At 44.7% G+C, this 16,163-nt stretch overlaps 1 protein-coding gene across 4 annotated transcripts in view; it reads left to right on the forward strand.

The window, feature by feature from the left end:
- The first annotated feature begins 265 nt into the window (after positions 1-265).
- NFATC1 (nuclear factor of activated T cells 1) overlaps positions 266-16,163 on the forward strand; it is a 171,632-nt gene continuing 155,734 nt past the window's right edge. For 2 of the 4 annotated variants that reach the window (XM_084850047.1, XM_084850046.1), the window contains exon 1: positions 15,526-16,044. In XM_084850047.1, the coding sequence (XP_084706173.1) occupies positions 15,531-16,044 (514 nt within the window). In that variant the 5' untranslated portion in view covers positions 15,526-15,530. Of the gene's footprint in view, positions 872-15,525; positions 16,045-16,163 lie in introns of those variants that run through there. The other 2 variants (XM_084850048.1, XM_084850050.1) reach the window with 2 other exon arrangements.

Genomic DNA, 16,163 nt, shown 5'->3' on the forward strand with positions numbered 1-16,163 from the left:
CGAGTGTCGACGGTAGGCGAGATCTGCTTCTTCAGCAGAATCGGAGGGGAGCGCGCGGGGAGGGGGGTTCCTCTTGGACTTCTTTCTCCTCCTCAAGCTTCCAGCGTTTTTCGCGGCTGCTGGCTGGCTCCTTTGCAAGGCAGCTGAGAGTAGCTCGCAGGACTTGTGACATCACGGGGCTCTGGGCGGGGAGAGGGGCTGGGAGGGGGAAGGAGGGAGGGGGGGTGTTTTCCAGCTTTAAAAAGGCAGCAGTCACTGAGCGGCCGTGCGTCAGAGGAAGACTTAGAGACTCTTCAAACTTTCCTGATCAAAATAAACCCCGGCCCCGAATAAGACACCAGAAGGAGGGAGGGAGAGTGTGTGTGAGTAACTTCCGAAGCGCGCGCGCGCTCTCTCTCCGTTCTTCTCTTCGGAGAAGGATCTCTTGTGCCTGCACGACACCCCCTCCCTCTCTCTTTCTCTCTCCCCTCCCGGGTCCCAGTCCAAGCCCATCTCAATGACGTCTCCCTGGGGAGAGCTGCTTAAGATCTAGACTAGCATTATTCCGTAATAAAAGCCAAACACCCACCGCCCCCCGCGCCCCCCAAGCCGGGTTTGGTTTTCCAGTTTCGTTGGCGACCGGGAAACACCAACGTCGACGCCACCGCCAAGATCTTTAGAGACACGGGCTATATTGCGGGAGCTGAACGAGAGGGAGGAAGAGATCTCCCTCCTCTGCCTTCACCTCTCTTTCTTTTTACTGAGCGGATGCCAAGCGGTGACCCTCTTAATCAACTCCTCTTTGCACCTCGAGATCCAGCCAAGTGGTGAAAGAGAAACTTTGGGTGCGTGTCCAGCCGTCGCAGCAGCAGCATGAAATCAGCGGAGGAAGGTAAAGTAGCGCTCGTGCTTATTCTCTCCCCATTCCCCCCCCCCCCCGCCCGGGCAGTTTTCTTCGCATTTGACATTTGCTCGCCCTTCTTGAAGGCAGAGGCGGCCACGCCGGGGGAAACCCGGGAAGGCGCCGGGCTCCGAGTGTGTGTGCGCGCAAAGGCGGGACGGACTGGCTGGCCGGGTCTTGGCGCTGGCGGCTCTGATTGGGAGGAGGGAAGCGGTGTCCCCCTGGTGTTTCCCCAAAGCAGCCTTGAGGTTTGCCTGCTGCGACTTCTTGCCAATAGGTGTCTCCTCTCCCGCTCCGATCTCGGCCTTGGGCGCTGGAGATGAAGCTTACGGCGGGGGAGAAAGCGCGAGCGGAGCCTTGCTTCCCCCCTCGCCCTCGCCCTTTTTTTTTTTCAAAGGGCCATCGGGGTCCTTCGGGGTGGGCCAGCTATCTGCCGGGTGATGTGTGGGCAGGCGCCTTGGTTACGTGGGATGTGCAACAGAGCAGTGCTTATGGAAGCAGCCGGTGAATAGGAGCCGGAGGGGTGGGGCAACCTCATCCTGAAACCAAAGGAATCCCAGGACACAGTGGAGTTCTCAGAGCGCGCGGCTGCCGCTGCGCGTTGTACGTGTCGATGCTTGACAGAGCTAACTGTGTGCAGAAGCAATCCAGCCCATCGAATTACTTTTCACCGCTAAATGCTAACGTTCAATAGCGCAGACTGGATTATGATGAAATATCATTTAACCGAGAGAGAGGAAGAGACCTCTGACGGAGCACGCCCTATAATTACAACCGCTTGTAATGTTTACAAAAAAGTTTTCAGGTTTATTTATTTTTAAGTCAAGGAATCGTTTGAAACCTCAGCTCCAAAACTGTCTCTCTTGTTCGTTGGTTGGATTATCCTAAGCATCACTTTCTCCCCCCTGACCGGTGCTTCAAACAGGTCCAATTGTAAAGCAAGCTTTTCTGATGCGATGGTAATTGTCGCGCACAAAAGCAAAATGAACTTCTCACACTAGAGTGGTTCCATTAAGTGTGTAATCCTATGCACATTTAGACAGAAAAAAAGTCCTGCAACTCCTAGGACTCCTCAGGCTACATGGAGAGGGACTGGTTTGGAAACTGCAGTATTTACCCAAAAGTCAGTCCCATGATGATCAATAGGGCTTACTCCCAAGTAAGTGTGCATAGGACTGCAACCTTCAGTTGTACTCCTACTATCATCCAGAACAGTTCTATTAAAGTCAAAGGTAAGAAAGACTGGGGCCCCTGTCATGAACAAAATAGCAGATACAGGATAATGTTTGCAATATCAGTCAGTTACAGTAAGCAACTATTTTAAAAAGAGAAAAAAGCCAAGGCCAACTCTGTTGATTTAAATAATACCATATTGAGATTATTCTTTCATACCATGCGATATTGAAAAAGTCAGCATTGTCTGATATAAAAATATTGGAAAAGTGTATATCTGTAATTATAGCAACGCTAAGTACAATATTATATGGCAATATTTGCATAGAAAGGTACATGAATGTTCACAGCATAAAAGTGTATTTAAAAGGTTATCACTATTTAAAAAAAAATTTGAATGAGAGCCTGCTTTGGGCTGTAACTTAGATCTTATTTTAATAATATCTCCATAAAAGGGTGCAATCCTATGCATGTTTAGGAAAAAGTCTTACAACTCCCAGCATGGCTGGCTGGGGAATGTTGAGAATGCCTTTTCTGTCTAAAGAGGCATAGGATTGCGCACTACATCTGTTAGCAGGTGCAGTGAACACTTTATCTTCTTGAAGAGGACTTAGTACCACTGTGTAAATTGTAACATTTAATGCCTTAATCTTTCAAAGAAAGCTTCTGTTTTGAAAGAGTCTTTGCTTTGATAGTATAAATGTGTTGCCCTGTGTTTATTTAGAAATTAATGATGCTATGACTCAAGACATTGTGGGTCTGTTTACACATAATCCTGAAATTCACCTCCCTCATGGTTTTCACAGGTGAAATGTTACACCTGAAACATAACTGAGAGATGGCCAGTGGTCCACTAATAGTGTAATTCTACACGTTTACTCAGAAGCAAGTCCCACTGAGTTCAGTGGAGCTTAATACCATGTAAGTGGATATAGAATTGCAGTCTTAGGCTGAAATCCTAAGCACACTATTCTAGGAGCAAGCACCACTGAACATGATGGGACTTACTTCTGAGTAAACATGTATAGTATTGAACTATAAGGGTGTGATCTTATGTATGTTCAGACAAAAAAAGTCCTTCAACTCCCAGCATGGGGGGGGGGGGAGGTTGTAGGACCCCTTTCTGTCTAGATATACATAGGATTGCACCCTGAGTCTCCTTTCATTGGGAACACCACTGTCAGATATACTGCTTCACAGAATCTACATTTCATGCATAGATATTTTCATTATCTGGAATATTTCATCCATCATTAGATAGATTTATTCTACAGAACAATTCTTGGAAGAGCACGGTTAACTACATCTGTTGTTTAGTGACTGTGAATCAGAAAACATTCAAATACCTCATATTCAGATTAAATTGCAACTTTAGTAACTTCTGTCTCTTAGCACTTCAGTGGTTGTGGCTGAGGCTTTTTTAAAATGCTTGAAAAAAGAAATGCAAATGATCTCACTTCAGCAGTTTCATGAATATTTGTAGCGCGGTTCCAGGCCTTAAACTCATGGAAGCCTAACCAAAATGAAGCACTTCCTCAAAAGAAAAAAAGAGGCTAGAGGTCTGGGTGTGATGTGGGCCGACAACCACAGGCATCTGTGAGGTGCAGAGGTGTGATCAGATGAGGAAGGAGGCCTGTGACTGCCAACTTCATGGAAATGATTGGGGAGACTTTTTTACATCATCACTGGTGTGGATAATTGATGGTAGGAGTCAGTGAGAGCCCTCTTCTTTTATTTCTTCTGCTTCCCTTTGGCCTCCTTTTTAAGGCTCTTCAAGTAATTATGTGGCTTTATCAAGCCCTGCTCTACCCCCTTTTTCCTTTGATCTTCACTCATATGCACACCAGGACAGAGTAAAGACATCAGGTAAAAAGCTCTCTGCTTTGTCTCATCTACACTTAGGCCACTTCACACCTCCTCCGATAGCTACTAATAAGTGGCTTCCATTTAGAAATCTATCCTGTGTGACAGTCCTCCATTCAGTCATCATCAGAAGCCTTTTCTCAGGTTAGCCCACTTTTGGAGGTCAGCTGACCAGAGAGAGAGCTTTTTTCCCTGTTGGGACAGGGTGGCCCTGGAGTGCTCTCCCTAGAGAGTCTCACCTAGCACTGACTTTGATGTCTTTTGGGCAGGAGTGACAACATCTTTCAGCCCAAAGGCCAAATTCAATTCTGGAGAAGCAATCAGGGGCTTCGGCCCACTGGGGTTGCATGCCTCTGCAGACGTAACTATCTTTATGCAGGTGTCATACTTTTTCTTATACAAGTGATTTCCATGCAGACAATCTTTAATGTGTGAAAGCAGACCAAAAAAGTTTTAATCTGGATTTTGGGAAGCTTGCTATGACAAAATTCAAAAAGAGCTGAGTTGCAAGAAGAGACAGATTAATTGTTGTTCAGTTGTTGTGTTTGGGTCATACCATCTATTCAGTAATTGACCTGATTTGTTGTTGTTGTTCAGTCGTTCAGTCATGTCCGACTCTTCGTGACCCCATGGACCATAGCACGCCAGGCCTTCCTGTCCTGCGCTCTCTCCCAGAGTGTGCTCAAGTTCATATTCACTGCATCGGTGATGCTATCTAGCCATCTCATCCTCTGCCGTCCCCTTCTCCTTTTGCCTTCAGTCTTTCCCAAGTGAAAATAAGTCTCAGTGAGGTCTCCTGAGCTTCCACTATAATTAGAATCAAGAAAAATTGGAAATTACAGGTGTTTGCTTGAAACGATTTCTGGATCATTAGTAATATGTATGTATTTGTTTATACATACAAATATATGTATATATATTTCTAATTGCTTTCTGGAGTTTTACTGCTGGTTATTTTCCCAAGTTGTAAAATGAGCAGAGTGTGCAATGCAACATCAGCAATGACAAATCACATGTAAACTACATGCAGCTTTAAAAATGCTTATTATATACTCATCCCAGTCACATTACATTAGCGCATGTGGCATTATAGTGGTATAAATTGACTGAGGGTTCTGGCCTCTGACAACGGTTCATAAAACACTCTGTTATGAGTAGGCCACTTCACTTTTGTTTATTTTTGTACTTATTTCTGTTTCTTTCAGTTGAATTATCTGGTGCACTGCAGACATTATGTGGCTCTATCTCTCTCCCTTTCACACATGAGTTTTTCCCCTCCCTTCCATTTTTGGAGCCAACTGTGGTATGGCATTATGTAGGTACTGGCATTTCCCCTAATCATGGTTTGCTTTCAACCACAGCTTATAGCCATGGTTGAAATCAGTTTTCAAATTGTGGTTTGGGCCATGTGGTGAAAAGAGTTTTACCACTACCCTGCATCCCCAAGTTTTTGAGGATGTGTGGCAAAATTTTCTTCACCGTGTACATGGATAATGCAATACCATCAGATTTGTTAGACCTTAAGGTGCACCAGATTTGTTAGACCTTAAGGTGCACCAAGACTCTTGGATGAACTAACAGACTGCCTCTTCTTGAAATGGGTAATAATACTGATGATCAGTTCGTCTTCTGGCTGTATACTCACCACTTTTTAGGTTGTGTTGTTTCTATTGTTGGATTTATTTATTTTTTGCTGAATTGTTTTAAACTTTGTATGCTGCCTAGAGTATTTGTATATAGGCAGGTAATAGTAGTAGTAGTAGTAGTAGTAGTAGTAGTAGTAATGGTATCTGTAATCCCCTTTAGAAAGGCTGTACAACTTGTGAACCACAAAGCTGATGGTGGCTCACCAGGATCCCCTCGTATATGTAGGACTGCAAAATCAGTGTGTGAGTCTGCGTGTAAAATACTTCTTAGGTTTGACAACCTGGCTGGTGGGCTGTGCTGAGTCTGACAGCTCACAAGTTATACAGGCCTTTCCCTCAGGTTTGGGTGCACCTGAATCAGATAAACCTAGGAATATGTGAAAAGTGATCCATGCATTTGCATGTAGGCTAACATGAGTTTAAAGATTATCATAGACCAGGCAGGAAAGAACAAAGGCAGTCACTTTGAATGCGGTCAAAATGGCTGGATAAAAACTAGATAGAAAAACAAACATTAAAATATTAAACAAATCAGTCTATTCACACTGCATATGCAGCACCTAATTTCTTTCTGTCACGTAGCTGTTAAAGGCAGAAGTTCCCTGTCAGATTCTCTAGTTTTGATCCTTGACTTCAAGTATTTTGCATAATATTTGCTGCTGCAAACTTTTAAAAATGATGCTGCATGAGACTGGAATGTACAACAAACAAATTTAATACTCTGCAGCTCTTTTTATGTAGCTGACATCAAAATGGCTACTGCCTTCAGTTCCAGTTCTCTGATGGTGTTCCCCAGTACTACTTCTCCCCACCCACCCACTAACAGGATACTTTGGTTCCTGCTATTTCTCTCTCTCCTAATATCTTTTTCCCTCTCCCCCCACCCCCACCTTTGTCTTCAGCAAAATAATACTCTGTGTCTAATAAGTTTTCTTATCACTCTTGCCTCTCGATGGAGTCACAAGCTACAGTGTTCAAAACCTTCTCTGTACTTCAATGGTGCAACAGTGTCCTTTGTTCTGTCATGAGATTAGGCCACCCTTCCCTAACCTGGTGCCCTCCAGATATGTTAGACTACAACTTCCATAATTCGCAGCCAGTGCAGCCATTTGCCATGTTGGCTGGGAATTATGGAAGTTGTAGTCCAATGCATTTGGTGGGAGCCAAGTTGGGGAAAGCTGTTATAGGCATTTTACAAAGGTACATTTGCTTTCTCACTTGGTTACCATTGGCTCAAGACCTTTAGTGCTCTGCAGATCTATTCAGCCTGTAAGCAGCTGCATCACCAGTCAGTCACATCCGCATTTCCACACTTCTGCTTGATGTATAGTAACCGATGTAATGAAATAGTACCTTTTATGGTTTACAAGACCATCATTTACAGTAAGCGTTTGATTTTTCCCTCCAGCTTCAGTGCTGCGATAGGCAGATATGACATCATGAGGTTATATAACAACATCCTCACCCTCAGAATTTGTTCTTCCTTGTTTTATATATGCTCTGGATAAATATAGGGGATATTAGGATGTGGGGTCATAGCTCAGTGGTAAGCATGAGTAAAGGGCTGGATGTGCCTGATCTCAGAAGCTAAGCAGGGTCAGCCCTGGTTAGTACAAGGATGGGAGACCACCTGGGAATCAGGCTTCCTGCTTTGAGCAGTGGGTTGGACTTGGTGGTCTTGTAGGCCCCTTCCTACCCTATGAGTCTATTATTCTATTATATGATTCTAAAATGTTCCTGATTTAATCCCTGGCACTTTCAGTTAGGGCTGGGAATGACCCCTATCTGAAATCCTAGAGAGCTACTGCCGGTGTAACCAATACTGAGCAAAATGCACCAGTGACTCAGTATGAGGCACCTTCTTATGCTTCTGGATGGACACAAGCAATTATTAACTCTTTGTCCGTAAACAGCCCTTGTAGTTGATATTTTTGTAGTGTTAGCAGGCATCTTTGGATTCTCGGAAGTGCTTGATTCTAAGCTTTTCTGAATACTTTGCCGTCTGCTTCTAAGGTTCAAATGCTATTCCCAGTATTACATTTTCTACCAGAGCAGAAGTCGTCTGGGTAGTTCTCAGTGCTTTGGAAGCATATGCCACAGGAGAGTCTTTCTGCACCAATACAGTGGCTTGGGTCCAACAGTGTCATTCCACCAATGGAATGGAAACCATGGGCGGAACAGATTTCCCCTACCCCAACCTGCCTCCACCCCACCCCCAAATCTGCACTGGTGAGTTGGGGGACCTTCTGGAATAGATTTAGGGGCTGCAGGGGGGAGGAGAGCATGGGGAAGTCTCATTCCACAAGTGGATGTCCACTCGCCCAACGTTAGATTTAAGCCAGTAGCATCTAATCCTGGAGAACTGACATTTACTCAGTCAGTTACTAGTTCTTTCACATTGTAATGCTTCAACACAGGTGCTTCTGTTCAGTAGTACTTTTAACTCAGGGGTAATGAACCTCTTTTGGCCCAAGAGCCGAATTCCATTTCAGATAAGGGGGGCACAAAGGCAAAAGGAGTAGAGCCAAAATACCAGCATATTTTAGCTTAAAGCTCCTACAGCCAGCAACTAAGCTTTAGGAGAAGCATTTCAACCTTTTAGAATGGGAAAGAAATGCAAAAAAGCCAGGAAACCACCATCAATTGGTAGTCAGAGGAAAGGGGTGGGAACAGGGAAGGGAGTGTGGCCTTCTGGGGAACCCCACAGGGCTGGATTAAGATCCCAGGTGGACCAGATTTGGCCCCTGGGGCTGGGGTTCTGCACCCCTGCTTTAACCCCTTGAATGATGTTCCATGGAGTGGCATCCAGTAAAACTCAACATCTTGGGCAACAACTGTCTTAATGGTACTATCACTGTTGCTGTGTTTGGAATGAAACTGTGTTAGGTAAGTGATTCACTGTAGAAATCAAGCCTGCTCTGTGTACTAGGCATTTTAGCTATGCCCTATATTTTAGTTGCATCAGATTTTAGCCCACCTTTGGTTAGGGTGTGCCCTGGGTAATATATGTCCAACAGGGCAAATTTGCATTTTTATTTATTCAGTTTCAAGTTCCTCTCGACACCTGTCTGGAACTTGCTTGAGCCTTTAATTGTTTTCTTTATGATCCACAGCAGGTGGTTACCATCATAGATTCCCCCAAATGCAATGCCTGGTATTGACACTGGGCACTGTATTTTGCAGAATCTACGATGGTGGCTGCCTGTTGTAGATCATAATGAAAATACAGCCTGCCTGGAAAGCACATTGGTGGGAAGGACTGCACTGGACAGTGGGGCAGCACCACCAACAGGTGGTTGGTTGATAATGGTGGGGCCAGTGCCAGGCAAGGGCCCAGGTTGGCACCACGGGGGCCCATCGGTGGCACCATGCTAAAGAAGCTAAAGCCTAGTCCCAGCTCTGACTTCTCCTCACTTTGATTCCTACAGTCATTACATTTCACCTTAAATAGTTTGTGGATCAGGCTGCACCTGTGCCAATGGCTACATATCTCCAAAAACTTCCTCTAATACAGTTGATTGTTACAGCCAGTCTATTAAAAAGATGTTTTAGAAGTTGTCTGGTCATATAGCTGTGGGGATCTGCCCATAATATTAAATATAGCTTTGTTGTGTTTAAAAGCTAGAGACCATGGCCACAATCCAACACAGAACTGGAGATGTCTAAGCCCATTGATTTCAATGGTTTTAAGTATAACTAACTCTTGTTGGATAGTGGCCTATACCTTCAATGTTCCAGATCTCAGATACAGCTGTGCTGCTTTTTGAGAGTCTGCTCTTGTTAAAGCAGGGGTGGGCAACTGTAGGGGGCATTTTTGCCATGCCCCTGGTAAGGCACACCTCCCCACTACCATGGTGCACGCGCATGCGCGCGCGCGCGCACACACACACACACATATATATATATATATATAGTGTCCAGAGCGGCTACAGAATGCCGAATGGGTCACAAAATCTAGTTCCCACTCCTGAGTTAAAGGAAGCAGAGTGGTGATTGTGTTAGTAGTATATGACTCAGTTCGCACATAATGGCAATTCGTGGGCTGTTTACCTTAGGAACTGCTGTGGCCAAGTGGGAGTGAGTGTGGGGGCTGCCTCCAGCATGCTCGTCGCTTCTGCTTTCAATCAACAATCTATGGCTTGTTGTTGGGTTAAGTCTGGGTAGTTTAACTTCTAAACAGCAGCTAGAAGTAGGACAAAGTTGTCTATTCTTCCACCATTTTTGGTTCTTCTTCATCCCCCTCAAATTCCATTTTAAAATTACCTTGGTGATTCTGCTGGATGGTAGTTTTAAAGATGAGGCGATTTGAGAATCTCAAAATCTCAAATTTTGAGAATCTCAAAATCTCTTTGAGATTTATCATCTCAAAGAGATGATAAATCTCATCTCTTTAAAGATGAGATGATTTTTTTTCTTTTCTTTTTTTACATACCCTGGTGATTCAGCCTTGCAAACTTTGAACAAACAGCTGGGAGCAAAGAAGTAATCAAAAGCCAGCAAAGGCAGGGAAGGCTGGTATATTACACAACATATCTGCAGTTTGTCTTCCCAGTTGGCTGTGCAGATGTGCCTCTTAAATCAATAACAACAAGCTCTTTCACTCGAAGCCAGCTCTCTCTTGCGCACGCTGTCTGTCATGCACACACGCACGCGCACACACCCTTGCCCAACATCAGAGTTCTTGGCTAGTTCATTGTCAAGAAGACCAGGGTGCATGTCTGTTAGGAACATTTGAAGCAACAGTTTTAAGGGCCAGTGGCTACCACCAGTTCAGTGTCAGATTCTATAAATTGCCTGTGGGGAAACCAGGAGCAGATGTTTGCCAGAGCAGTGTAAACTATAATAGAAAATGTGTAAGGCAATATAGGACTTTGTTATGGAAAGTAGGAGGGGGGAGAAGCATAATGGATCTCATGGAAAAAATGGTATTTTCCTGGCACTCTGTGATAGACCTTCCAGCCATCAGCCTGGAAATGGGATTCCCAGAGTCTATAGCGGAATACCATTTCCATAACTGCTTTTAACGACGATTCCTTTGAAATATAGCCTTGAAGATCTGGGAGCCCCACAGTCCTGGCTTCTGGGACGGTGAGGTCATTTGCATGTTGCAGACTTTAAAATTATCTTGGCAAATGTGAAAGCACTATAGTTCCAAGAAGAGAATTAAAGCCTTGTTTATAACAAACTTTATTTTTAATAATCATAAAACTCTGCAAATAATGGCTTCTTATGGGGAAAAAAAACCCACCAACCAGTTTAGGTTGTAGTCTTGGAAGCACTTACTATGGAATAGCCCCACTAAACTACCACTCTTTTCTGGAATTACTCCAGAATAAGTGTACATGTACTGTGTGAGTGAGAGACTAGCACATTTTGTAATGTGAAGAGCTAGTGCAGTGCTTTGGATACATTGCATATATCTCTCATTAAAATTCCCTTTTCTCATGTGGTTTTTATAACAGTTGGCACTAGTGGGTGCTGCAGCTAAGTAATATGTGGTAATATGTACTAAGGCTACTCACCCTCCTAAAAGACTAGAAATTCTTATGGAGGAAGGGGGAAACAGAATTCAAAGGAGTTGTGTAGTTGGCCTGATTCACAAAACAGTCAAACTTTAAAGTATTTCGCTTTAAGCTACATTAGTATAATTTTGAAACAAGTTGCTTCAGTTTAACTAACTTGTGAATTGTAACTTAGTAGTCCATTCCTAAAGCTTGTCATGCTATCATATTGACCACTGAAATGCCATTATTAGCGGTGTGCACCGACCTCAAGATTTTATTCTGACTCTGATTGGTACTTTGGAAAACAGCCTGATTCTGCTCGGATCAATTTCAAGGCTGTCCACTTTCATGTAGGTATTGAACTTGAATTGGGATTTGGAAATCTGAGACTTGGACCTCCCATTCACAAGCATGGGAAATTTAAAAATGGCTATAATGTTTGCTCTGTTTGTCAGAAATGGATGACATTTGCAGGCATAGTAGCCCTTTAGGAGAGGTTTATGCCTGACAAATGTCAGAAAGTTAGGTGTAGTGGGGTTTGTGCTATACACTTTTATACTCTGATATTTTTTAAAGGGAACTGTCAATAACTTTTTAAAAATTTCTTGGCAGAATTAGATTAAATTTGTAGGTAGAATTTCTCCTTCTGTGGGAATCAAGCCTGCCAAATTTCAAGTGAATTGGCCAGGGATTTTTGTGCAAGATCAGCCTTTACATTTTGACGATACCCCAAAAAGTATGCACTTATCCTTCTGTGTTCCTTGTGGACCATTCTTCTGAAAATGACAGACAGCACGGAGGTTTCTCTAAGTAAGAAAAGTGCAAGAAGAATACATGCAGTGGTTTATATGGAAGTGGACTCCTCACAATGGGGAGGGGAGGGGTGATTTGCTTCCCCTTCCCTCCCCCTGTGGTTTTTTGGGCAATTTGTATGAAAATGGCAGACATCATAGAAGCATCTCCAGGCAAGTAACCTGCAAAGTTTCAGAAGGGTACGTGCAGGATCTAGGAGTTACAATGACTGAAAAACAGCTGAAGGCTTTTTTCGTATTGATGTCTGGTGGCACCGGAAGAATACCATTGCACAGTCCCATCCTTGCCCTCCCCAAAAGTAAAATGTGTCCTCTCATTACAAGGTGGACCTGTCATTCACTCAAACCCTCCCTTCCTCTCTCATCAGCATTTAGAGAAATGAAAGCAAAATACACTATTTTTGGAAGCACACTGCCTTTCTGAAGCCAAATTGCTAATGAAGCTTTATGCAAGGTCCAGCTTTGGCTATGGTCACTTTGAAGGGAAGCCCACTTCCCCTTCAGAAGCACCAGAAATTGTCTGAAGGAGAGTGATTCGGTTCTTGCTTTGGCCAAATCCGATATACATCTCTAGCTGTTACTGTGCAGGCACCATAAAAACAAAGGTGCTGTTACAATTATTGGGACCAAGACCATATATATTATACATCTGGTGTACGTGGGGAACTTTATTGAGATTCTGCAATTGTGGAACCTGGACCAGGTTCAGTTGACCTTGGTTGCAACACAGCACAGCTTCCTGGTTGAAGAAGAGGTCTGGCATTTCACAGCATATGAATAAAATAATTATCAGGAGTAGATAATGCCCCCCCTTCACTTGGAGTCTACTTGGTTGGAATATTTTGTGGATCAGCTGCAAGCAATATCATTAGTACCACATTTATATACACACAGCTACAGAACGATGAGAGGTTTTGTGTGGTCTAGGTCAGCTGTAGTTATATACAAATACATTCTCAAAATCACCAGCCCACACAAACTGGCAACCTCCATTCATCTTGAAGGCTTCATAATGTGTCAGTTAGCCAAGAAGATACAAGGGTTTTCTGATCAGTTTGCTCTGGGAAACTGGAAACCTTTGGCAATTAGAATGTTGTCTGCCAGTGAAGTGAAATAGAAACCCTATCATTTCCCAGGTTCCCTGATGGCTGTTCCACATATTTCAGCCAACCCCTCCCATTCCTGATCACTCCTTATCCCTCCAAAGATGTGTTGTTTATGGCATAAAGTGTAGATGTTTTTCACTTAATAGGAAGTTAGGCACAAGGCTTTCCCTTTCTTATTTTGAATGGGATTTCAAAAACACTGCAGAAAAAAATGGGGAAATATATATATAAAAAAAAGAAAGTGAGGGATGGAAGTGTTCTCATACAAAATTGAAACAATGAAAAGGTTAAGATGCCATAGTCAACTGGAATAACTCTAGTTCTTTGAATATCCAAGCCATACTAATGATGAATTCATCCAACCACTACTTAAAAAACGGGAATTCAGCCAATGTTTACTTTTAAAGTGGATTACTGTGCTGAACTCATCTTGTGAATGCCCAAGAATGAAGAGAGGGGGGAAAGACAATAGACGCAAGACAAATTTATTTACAAGCTGGTTTCCAAATTTCCCCAATGCATTTCAAACATACATATTCTTTCCCAAGGAAAACTATTCATCATAAGTTAAGAGATCAATCTGTAAAGTTTGGTCCTCTCTTGCTTACTGCAGATTGAATTTCCCAGTTCAACAGTTCCATTCGGATTTACTGTTCATAGAAAAGTTGTTCTTTCCACATTTGTGGGTGTACATGTGGTTGAACACAACACAGTCACTGCAAAGGGCAAGTTGGGCTGGCATCAGTGCATAAGAACTGATCATGTGATTGACCAAAGGTACTCACATCAAAAGAAACAAAAATGGATCAAGACTGCTCAAATATTCAGGTTTGGCAGCTTATCACAAGGTTGTTTGGGGCTTATCACTTGGTTGTTTCACTTAGTTGTTTGGCAAAATACTGAGCCATGCTGGCTGGGAATGATGGGAGTTACAGTCCAAGACATCTCGTGGGTGCCAGGATGCGGAAGTCTGAATTAGCTATTGACTACTGGAACTACCTCTTGTAGCATCACTACAGTGACCAATGGTAGTTTGGTATTACAATACTGCTGGAAAATCCAGCAGTAGTTTCCATTATCCCCATGCATATCGCAGTGGCTCTGAAGTTAAGAGTAACTATTTCTGTTTGTTTCAAAGAATGGAATAGTTGCCCTTTGCAAAGGCAGCATCTCTCTCACTTCCTAAAAGCAAGAAAATATAGGTAACTGATATTTTCTTCTTTGCATGTGAGGAAAAGCAATGAAGAAGAGCCATAGTTTAATCCCTACAAATGTTGTTGTGCATAATGAAGAACTGAAGTTAAAATGCGAGTACTAGACTGTTGCTTTGTGGCAGTGAGGATCCATTAATTGTGGGCTGTTTCTCATGCTCTGATTTTCATACGCAAGAATGCCATGACAGAAATCATCACATAGGAAGAACACATGCTAACAGTTTTGGTGCCTGTATGCCAGACTTCCTGGATTTCATCTTTACCCACATCTAATTGGCAAGTGGGCACACTGCAAGCATGATAGTACACTTGTCTTTGAGAAGAGATTTGTACAGCAAGATTCCTGAAGCAGATCTGGAGTTCGTAGATCTTCTGTTCTAATAAGAACATGTAGTATAATTCTCATACATTTGTAGTTGCCCAAACAGTGAGCCCTAAACAGTGAACTTTTAGTCTTTCTACTATTCTATCATATTAATGTATCTTTTGAATACAGTTGGGATAAATTTTGAATTTAATTTTAATTTAATATTGGACCACCTTGAGTATACCCCCCCCCCACGCACACACCTTAAAAAACAACCTTTCAGGGGCCCTGCAGAGACAGGTTCTTATGCACGGGGTGCTTCCAGATGGAGGGCTCCTACTGCTAACACCCAGGACCCATTTTGCAGCAATTCTGTCTTTCTCCCCCCCCCCCCCGTCCTTAATGGATTTTCCACAGTAAGGGGAAAGATGGAAGAAGTGGTGGGAAAACACAGGAAGGTTATGAGTGGAAGATGAGTAGGTCTGGACCCCCTGTAAAATTCTGGGGGAAAGTCCGGGTGATGGTGAAATAAAAGCCTTGTTCGGAAGCACCCAGGGGACACATGTTGGAGTCCTGTGGCCAATCAGGCATTCCCAGTGTTAGGTCTCCATATATTTTGTAATCTGTGTCTGCTTTTTTCTTTTTTTACTTGTTTTAATTTATGTGAACTGCCCAGGGAGCTTTGGCTATCGGGAGGTATAGAAAGGTAACAAATGTTTCCCGGAGAGAACGAGCCGTGCATGGCTGCTAAAAAATAAAATGAGGCAACTTTCAAACCTCATCAGTTCCCCAAGCCACACGTACGCAATGGAGTTGGGGGCTGGCTGGCAGTGAATACGACTTCGGTTTTACTTGTGCAAGCCACCTGACCGGGAGGTGGAGAAGGTGGGCCACGTTTCATCCTGACGTCCCCAAGACGCAGGCGGAAGCCTGCCGGAGTGTCACTCGGACAGGTGGCCCAGCCAGGGGCGAAGCACAGCCCCCCTCGGGCTGTAACCTGAGCAGCGGCGAGGGCTCGCTTTAAAATGAGGAACCGGAGAGAGGCGGGCAGCGCCGGCAAACTCGGTTGTGGATGTTTCCGGGTGTCGATACACACAGGGAGGGGAGGATCCCACAGCCCGGCAGCGAGCGAGAGAGAAGGCGGCCGCGCTCGGCGCTCGCCCGAGGGTCGCGTTGCAACGACCCGGGGGGGGCTGCGCGGCGGGCTTGGAGCCCCGGGAGCTGCGAGCGAGCGGCGCGCCCGGCGGCTGGACGGAGGGAGGCCAGCGCCAGACCGGCCCCTGCGGCGCGGAGGGGGCCGTGCAAGCGCTGCCGGGCGCCCACAGCCGCAGCCCCGCAACAGGTGCCTCGGGGGCTGCAGCCGCGGGGGGCTCCGCCGCTGCCGCTTTCCCAGCCTCGCTGAAGAGGAAGGAGGCGGCGGCTCCGTCTCCCTACCTAGAAAAGCCATGACCGGCCTGGAGGAGGACCCCGAGTTTGATTTCGATTTCCTCTTCGAGTTTAACCAGAGCGACGAGGGGGGCGGCGGCGGCGGCGGCAAAGGTTGGTGACGAGCAGCGTCAGCAGCCAGCCGCTCTCAGGGGCCGGGGAGGGGAGAGGGAGGGCGATTAGCCAGGAGCGTTTATTTGCAGCGCGTGAAATATAGCGGTTCTTCGGGGACG

Source organism: Heloderma suspectum, chromosome 4, assembly GCF_057233095.1.
Source record: "Heloderma suspectum isolate Gila_16-S chromosome 4, 16-S_ref, whole genome shotgun sequence".
In the NCBI taxonomy this organism is placed as follows: domain Eukaryota; kingdom Metazoa; phylum Chordata; class Lepidosauria; order Squamata; family Helodermatidae; genus Heloderma; species Heloderma suspectum.